The 8,868-nt window shown below is 41.0% G+C and overlaps 1 protein-coding gene across 2 annotated transcripts; it reads left to right on the top strand.

Annotated features, from left to right (window-relative positions):
- Positions 1-2,671: 2,671 nt before the first annotated feature.
- On the top strand, positions 2,672-6,445 carry LOC107290471. Of its 2 annotated transcripts, none has more exons than XM_015819351.1 (3): positions 2,672-2,689; positions 4,592-5,409; positions 5,733-6,445. In XM_015819351.1, the coding sequence occupies exons 1-3, from the start codon at positions 2,673-2,675 to the stop codon at positions 6,320-6,322; spliced, it is 1,425 nt and encodes a 474-aa protein (XP_015674837.1). In that variant the 5' UTR covers position 2,672; the 3' UTR covers positions 6,323-6,445. The 2 variants fall into 2 exon arrangements, with proteins under 2 accessions (XP_015674837.1, XP_015674836.1); XM_015819350.1 differs by lacking the exon at positions 2,672-2,689 and adding an exon at positions 3,527-3,687.
- The last annotated feature ends 2,423 nt before the right edge of the window (positions 6,446-8,868 follow it).

Below are 8,868 nucleotides of genomic sequence, written 5' to 3'. Positions count from 1 at the left end.
GCATGTGGACTTCAACTCCCAGAATTCCACAGCCAGCAATGCTGGCTGTGGAATTCTGGGAGTTGAAGTCCACATGCTTTAAAATTGTCAAGGTTGAGAAACACTGTCCTAGAGCATAAAAAAGTTATGTTTATGCTATATTGCACTCTATTAAATATGCAATAGTATTGTGTCTTAAAAAATGTATGTTCTTTAATTAAAAACACTTTATTGCTAAAAAGAATAATCATCATCTGTGTCTTCAGCCAGTTATAACATTTGTCTAACCAATTAAGGACAACAATCAGTGGTTGTTTTTCCCTTTCACCTTGTGGAAGGGAAACACCACTAGGAGAATCTATCATATACTATCCTTCATATGCTATCATATACTATCCTTATTCTCCATTAAAGCTGTTAAGGACACCACTGGTATGGCATTAGGTTGAACCCAGAGCATTTATGCTTGCATAATTATCTGCAAACTCAAGGACGGAGTCAATGAATAGTAATGGTAGTACTGTATCACTGTATTGAAATGCCTTTTTTCTTCTTCTTCCATTTAGTGGTGCCTGATTCTCAGAGACCACCTGAAAAGTCCCTGCAGTTTTCTTGGCAAGATTTCAGAAATGATTTGCCATTGCCTCCTCCTCCTCAAGGCTGAGAGAAAGTGACTAGCCCCATGTTACCAACTGACTTTGAATCTTAGGCAAGACTAGAATTCAGCCTCCCAGTTTCTAGCAAACTGGCTCTCCACTGGAAAGGTATATTGTACCCTAACTGAGAAGATGGAGCAAAATATATTTAAAATTAAAAGTCTGGAAAAGACAATCTGCATTTATCTGGTCCTCTCCTTTTTCTTTCATTAAGCAGTACTCTAGGTCAGGGCTTTTCAACCTTTTCACCCATTGTATCACTCTTAGGATATGGCAATATCCGAGTACCACCAGTCGCCTAGCAAGGTGTCAAAAACTCGATGACCAAAAAAAAAAAAAAAGGAAAAAAGTGATGAAGTACTGGTAGTCCTCGACTTACAACGGTTCACTTAGTGACTGTTCGAAGTTACAATGGCACTGAAAAAAGTGCCGAGCAAGACACCTGCCTGCCCACCCGGCGGCGCTCTTCCTCCTATCCGAGGTTTTCATTGTTGTGAGCATTTCTGTTGAGGATTGGCAGCTGGGGGGTGTTTGGTTTTTATTTCCCCCATCTGCTGGGTGGTTGCAGCAGGTTTTGGTCACTTCACATGACCCTGGGACACTGTGACCGTCATAAATATGAATCAGTTGCCAAGCATCTGAATGTAAATCACAAGACCCTGGAGATGCTGCAACATTCCAGCTAATCGGCGCTTCTTCTGGGCTCAGCAGAAGTGCCAGGATCAGTGCCGAGCTCCAGCTGGAGCCCGGCACTGATCCTGGCGCTTCCACTGAGCCCTGACAGTCCTGAAGAAGCGCTGATCCTGGCGCTTCCGCTGAGCCCTGACAGCCCTGCAACTCCAGCCATCTCTCGCTCAGGCTTGTGCGGTGCTGCCATCGGTTCAGCTCATTCTCCTCCCCTGCTACCACTTTTCTAGGATGGTCGCGTACCACCTGCCAGGTGCCAATGTACCACGGGTGGTACCCGTACCACTGGTTGAAAAGCCTTGCTCTAGGTCATTTTGTATTAAACTAGGAAGGGAAAAGAAAAAAGGGAATCTTTATTTGCAGTACCCCTTATAAAGAAAATGGTTGTGTTCACATAAACCACAAATGATAGAGGCTGAGATCACACAAAAATCAACTTTGGCTTAACACAGTACAGAATCCCAATATATCCAAAGAATCCTTAGATTTTCTTTTTTTTCTCTTGCTCCAAGCCCAAATCTATTAATTCTTTTTACTGTACTGGATCAGTGTTTCTCAACCTCTGCTGGGGAATTCTGGGAGTTGAAGTCCACACATCTTAAAAGTTGTTGAGAGTGAGAAACACCGACAGGCACGCGCGCGCATACGCACATGCAGGGGGGGGAGGGAGAGAGGGAGAGATACTTTTACCTACTTGACCTTTTTCCGTGCACAAGAAACTACTCAAGAAATCAACGTGGACGCTGTGGCTTGAGCAAACCATGCTTAAGCAAACCAGGAATTCACTGATATCCAAGTCCTGTCTAACTCCGATATTTTGTCCCAGACAAGAAGAAAAGGGCAACCACAAGCCGGTGGAAAGACAGGAGGATGGAACAAGCACCTGAGGGCAGGACAAGAAGCAATGGATGGAAACTAATCAAGGAGAGAAGCAACCTAGAACTAAAGAGAAACTTCCTGACAGTTAGAACAATTAACCAGTGGAACAACCTACCTCCAGAAGCGGTGAATGCGCCAACACTGGAAGTTTTTAAGAAGAGACTGGACAGCCATTTGTCTGAAATGGTATAGGGTTTCCTGCCTGAGCAGGGGGTTGGACTAGATGACCTCCAAGGTCCCTTCCAACTTTATTATTATAACCCAGACAGGCCAAGAGCGCAGCATCCCGGGGATAACAGCGCGCAGACCTTCGCTTTTGGACACTCCCCTAAAGTGACTGGAGGTCTGGCGGTCACATGGGCTCTCTCAACCAGGTGGAAGGACGAGTGCTTTGAACTGCGAGCGTTGCCCGCTTGAAGACTTTTAAAGTTCAGCCCCGTTTCCGCGGGAATTTCTGCTTCTCCGCCAGAAATGCCTAACTTTGCAAGGTAAAGAAAGAGAGAGAGAGAGAGGAGGGACACTGTCTGTTATCTGTTTTAACCTCCGCCTTCTGTTACACTTTATTTTCCTTTTTGCAATAACCATTGCAAGCCTCCATCTCGGGAGACGCGCTTGCAACGAGAGAGGATGCTTTTAAGCCACCTGAGTCCCAACCTGCCTATTTTCTTTCGAGTTTATCTTGATGCAACATTTTTTTAGCCTTTCTTCTCCGCCCTTCCTCATTCTCCGCCCTTTGATTCGAAGGTCCGCCTGTCAGTCAGCAGCTTGACTTTTGCCTCTCCCCACCTTCCTGATGGAGTGTTGATGCCCCGCCTTCTTCCTCTGCTTTTGTCCAGCCTTTTTGAAATAGGCTCCGATTGGGTCGATGACGTGCTTGTCCTGCCGCCGGTCCAATCGCAGCTGTTTTGCTTGCCAACGAGCGAGCCGGGAACTTGCAAGTACGGTAAGTGTGCGACTGTAGGAAGGGAGCGCAGTAGCTTTTAGGAAGAGGCGGCATGGAGGGTCGTGGGAACGCGCCACGGCCTTCATAGCCTAGGAGAGCAGCCAGGCTTGGCTCCGAAAGTGCGGGAGAACATCACCAGGGGGATTTTCTGGGAATGGAGGCGATTGGAAAAAGGGCGGATGTACTCCAGGGTTGATATTTCTAAAATACATTTATAAACACGCGCAGAAACCCAGATTTAAGTGCCCCGTGAGACACTTAAAGGAGGCTGTCATCACGGACCCAATTTGGCAGCCATCCTCTATATCTCGTTCAGAGCAGGGCTTTGAAAGGAAGGGATTTGGGTTCTGAGCCCTTTGCTTCTCGGATTTTGCCATGCACGATTTCCAGACGTCCAACTTCTACTTAAGGAAATTCCCATATAGACTGATGGGAACCGGAGTGGAAGTAACCAGGGTAATCAGTAAAGGAACTCAAATAACTACAGACCAGCTTGATGAAGCTTGAATCAGCCCCAGTCAACATAGTCATTTTGACTACTAGGTAATGGGAGCATAACTGGGGAGCACTAGTCTATAGAAAGTTGAACAAAAACGTGTGTGTGTGTATATATGGGGGTGTGTATGTGTACATTTATTTTCATACACCCCCACCATGAGAAAGAGCAAAATACTTTTGATACAACAGGCCAATGGATGGATGGATGGATGGAAAATTTGAGTCCCCAATTCAAACTTTAAAAATATAGGATTACTTGTGGCTTGGCTATATTATATCAAGTTTCAAATGCAGGCATTTAATTTGTTGTAGTGTTTTGAGGTAGTTGCTTTTTCAGAGTTTATTATCTTGTTAATTATCTACATTAATTAATGTCCTTCTTTTAAAATCCGGATGCCTGCAGGCAAGGCTGGGTGAAGTATTGTCATATGCTGAATCTAATAATTGAACTTTTACATGAATAAAAAATTGCAGTGATTGTAATGGCAGTTCCTAAGCACATTGACTTGGAAGAATAATAGTGAACTTACTTCATTAAAGAATAACATTTGAATTATATACAGTATCAAGGATGAATACTACATGAATACAATTCTTTTACAAATAAAGTCAAATTGCATCACTGTATTTCTTTTTCAGTTCAGAAAAGGGCTTATCCATAGTTACTCCAAACTGTTGAATTTTAATGTATGTAGTTCTCTTTGGATTCAAGTAATGAATAGATTATGGGAGCTAGCTCTATAGAGCACACCGTGATTCTTCTATTAAATGTGATGCATATATGTTCTTTAAAACAAATTTCTGAGTGTGCATTTCTTTGAAAGCAGCATATTAAACATAGAGAGGGTACTGTGTTTATACAATCAGGCCTACCAAACAAGGAACCCCAGGATAATTGGTAAAATTTGTAGATTTGTAGAATATTAATGTTTGGCTTCCCTTTTGACAGCAAGGGCATAAAGAAGAGAATGGCTGGTGACTATGATTTTTTAAAAAGTCTGCAGAATAACTTGCAAGAATTGAACCATCTCCGGGCAAAATACTTAACATCAACGAAAAGTTCATCATCTGTTGGGATTAAGTTGTTGCTTTCTGATCAACAGCAACTGCCAGGGGAGAATATGAACATCCAGTCATTTGCTCCTAGAAAAAGTATTCGCCATCGTAATCCATATTGGCCTGATGAAGAAATACGGACTTTCATTGAGATCTGGGGTGATGACCAAGTCCAAGCCTCCCTGGCCACCAACTTTCGGAACGAGGCACAGTATGAGTGGATCTCTGATAGGATGCGAGAATATGGCTATGACCGGGATATGAAGCAGTGTCGCTTGCGTGCCAAGGAACTTCGACGAGGATACAAAGCAATTGTTTGTGGAAACAACTCTTCTGTGAGCGGTCAACGCGCCTTGCCATTTTATGATTCTTTGAACAGTTTCCTGTGCATGCACAAGGGTCTTGTGGTGTCCAAAGTTTCTCTATCTATAGATAGGAGGAATCATGAGGTCCAAAAATTGGGCTTCGAGCAAGAAAAAAATGAAAAGTTAAGTGTTGTCTTGGTTTCTGATGATGATGAAACATCCATCCCAGAACCTACAGATGACTCCAATGGCTATTTTCAAGATGCACGGATGGATTCCGAACCTGTAAATGCCCAGTCTCCAGATGATGAATGGGAACCGCATGAAGAAGATGGCCTTCTTGCGAGAGATGTGGCTTCACCTAGTTTCCCTAATACAAGAGGAGATGGTCATTCCATCAGCTCAGGTGAACATTAAGAATTAGCACCATTTTCAGAAAGACGGGTTTTCTGGTATGATTTAAGCTAAATTAAATTAGGGGAAGCTGTGCTTAATTTCTTTAAAGTGGATAGGGAAATACTATCATTTAATGTTGCATAAAATTTACTGACTTAAGTGCACAGGTTTGAATATTGCTTACTTATTAAAGTTTGCATCTGTTCAGAGGTTGTTTCTTTTCCTAATTTGACTTGCCCCCAGGTTAAATATTAATGAATTCTAGGGAGATTAATGTGGATTGTGGATTGTCTTTGATCACTTGATAACTCCTATTCCTTGTTTTCAATGTAGGCCCATCTGGCACTTTTTCCAGGGCATCCCTGGTTGATGCTGACAGAATAAGCAACAACCACTGGAATAGGAAACAAAGGAGACAAACTGAAACTACTTCAGACATAGTAGATGCCATTTCCCAAGTGGGTGACAGACTAGTAAATGCTCTGTCTGATTTGCACTCAAAACACAGTGAAACCTCTGAACTTGCACAGAGTAGAGCATGTGATTCCCATAAGGAGGAATTTACCATACTTGCCAATCATGTAAATCAGGCTGCTCAAAACATGGACAAACTGATTGCTCTCATGGAAACGTCTACCAGACGGATAGCAGAGGCCATGGACAGACAGACGGTTGCCTTGGAGAATCTGGCACAATTGTTTGCTGCAAGAGCACCAGCAATTTCAGTGCCCTTGGCATCCCAGGAGCAGTCTATGATGGTGTCTTCTCCCAGAAATTGTGTATCAATCCCATGCCCCCCAGCAGAATTATACAATACTGTGAACACTTTAACAGGAAATTGCACTTCTAATCAGAAAGCACAAGGTTTGCTTGCTGAAGATTCTCAACCAGTGGCAAAGAAAATAAAAACAGAAGAAGACTAATATAATTTGCTCAGAAATCCTCAAATGTTCTGTTCTTCTCTCATAAGATGAACATTTCTCCTTATCACTTATTTTTACATGCAGTTGGGGGAAAATAAGGAAAGTGGATGGTATAAAAATATTATGACTTATTTTTTTAATAAAAAGATTTATAGCTAGAGCAATATATTTGTAGGTGTATTTATATATAGCTTGGAAGGATGAATGCTGCCCATTGTGATGAAATTGTACAGTTCATTGACATTCCATTCTGTAGTTTGATTTTTGTTCTGCCGCTTAAGTATGCAACAGGCTGTTGTCCTGTGCACACTTGGACATAAGATATGTAGGTTTTATTTCAGATTGTGATTGCGGTCAGGATGTTGGCTTTGGACCTGAAGAACATATTCAGAATTTAAGCCCAGCCATGAACATAGTGGATGTTTTTTAGTAGATTCTACTGAGGCACAATTTTTTTGATCTCTAGATGGGTAATACAAATGACTTAAATCATTTGCTGATTCAAAGATAAACCATTTAAAAAGTTGTGAATCATTGTGCTCATTTTTACTGGCATAGAAGATAAGAGTAGAGAACTCTTTGTGTGCTATATAAATCCTGTTATTAAATCAATGAGATATACTACTACTATTGGGCTATTTTTCTCCCTAATTTCACTGAAGCCATGTGCCAGATAAATTAATTGGTAACACAAAATTTACTCCATTATTTTTACATACACTTTTTAATATTATTGTGCTGCTTTTAGAAAATTGCAAGCCAAGCCCCTCAAAGCCGTATTCATGCACCTTGAAGCTGAAACGAAGCCAAATGCATTGGGAAAGGAAGCATAGTTCCATGAGATCTATGCGATTGAAACACTTGTCCTGTTTTAAAAATGAGGAAACGATCTCATTAGTCGTTGAACACCATCTCCCATCACCAGCAGCCACCACATCCCATGGCAGGGCTGTTGAGAGATACGTTCAAGAGCATTTGAGGAGCCAGCTAACTTTCTCACCTCTGGACTGAATTCAGCATTTGTTTCTAATAGCAGCAAGCAAAGGGTCTTGGGCAAATCACCAGGAATGACAAACATCTTATTTCTATGGTGGATATAAAAAATCTATATACCCCTGTTAAAATGCCAGGTTTTTGAGATGTAAAAAAGTCAGACCAAGATAAATCACTCGAGATTTTTTTTGACCTTTAATATAACATATAAGCTGTACAAATCAATTGAAAAGCAAACAAATCTTTTTTGGGGTAATAACGAAAAATTAACAATGACATGATTGTGTAAGTGCATAAAGTGGCATTTTAACAGGTGTGTAGACTTTTCACAGTGCTGCTTCATCTAACTATTGCAAAGCTCTTCGCTTTTTGGGAGAGAACCCTATTGTGACTTAATGAAATAAGTAAATGTATTCTATCATTCTTTAGGTAAGGGAGCCATTTTTAGTATATTAATCTCGTGATTAATACAGTACCCTGAATGTCTTATTGGAGAGAGTAAGAATTATGGGGATGAGAGTATTTCCTGGTAAACATGTTATTTTAAGATATTTTGAGTTACACCCACTATCTTTTACTGTGGATTTCGTTGGTGGGGGCTAATGGGAATCAGGTCAACATCTGGAAGACACAAGGTTGACCATCCCTGACTTTCCCCATAAATGGGAATCTTATTAAAAGCTTTCTTTTCCTGAATTTGGGAAACTAAAATTGTACTTAAAAGAATATCAAGGCCTAATTAGTGTCATTTTTCAGACAACTAATTCAAGCAAAGTTTTCTCTTCACTTTTGTTCCTTTTTCAAATAAGATGCCAAAATTGCTTTCAGAAACTTGGCTCTTTTTGAGGAATATAATGCAGTCTTCTTCCTTTTCCTTCTACAGCTGTTTGGTTATGTGCTATTCCTCTAGCCTCCACTTTCCCCACCCAAAAAAACTATTCAGCGGCAGTAGGATAATTAGACATAAGAATAATTGTCCACTGATGGAATCTTTTTTCTCATCAACCTATTGCCTGACGGGGATGGGGAAGACATTGATTTTGTCCAAGTATGCCTTTCTGTAGAGTGCAACTTCATTTTTCCTCTGACATTGGAAACTCTTTTTGAAAGTCTAGTTACCTGAAGGGACAGTTTTAAATGTAACCCAAATGTGAATTCTGTAAGACCATAAAGATTAAATATATTCATTTTAACATAACCATCATAGCTCCTACTTAGATGTTGCCTCAGATGTCTTTGAGGAGGCCATTTTTGTTGCATTTCAGGTGCAGATTGTTTAGGCTACAATCGTATTTGACCTTTAATTGGCATGCTGAGGGTTGCTCTTGAAGAAGTGAAGAAACAAGGGAAAGAAAACAAGTCTTAAGCTAGAGTAAAATGAAGTAGACGTACATTGGATATGATTACATACATTCTTTTCCTCTTGTCATCTTAACAATCACAATTTGGTGGCAATTTTTGGAGGCATTCAATTGCATACAGAATTGTTGCAGGGCTGCATGGAGTTTGGGGTTGTGCTCTGATTAGAGAAAAGTTTGGAGTTATCACAAAAG

This window comes from Protobothrops mucrosquamatus, unplaced genomic scaffold, assembly GCF_001527695.2.
Source record: "Protobothrops mucrosquamatus isolate PMUCROS unplaced genomic scaffold, P.Mucros_1.0 scaffold903, whole genome shotgun sequence".
Lineage (NCBI taxonomy): Eukaryota > Metazoa > Chordata > Lepidosauria > Squamata > Viperidae > Protobothrops > Protobothrops mucrosquamatus.
This window is presented reverse-complemented; position numbering and strand designations above follow the sequence as displayed.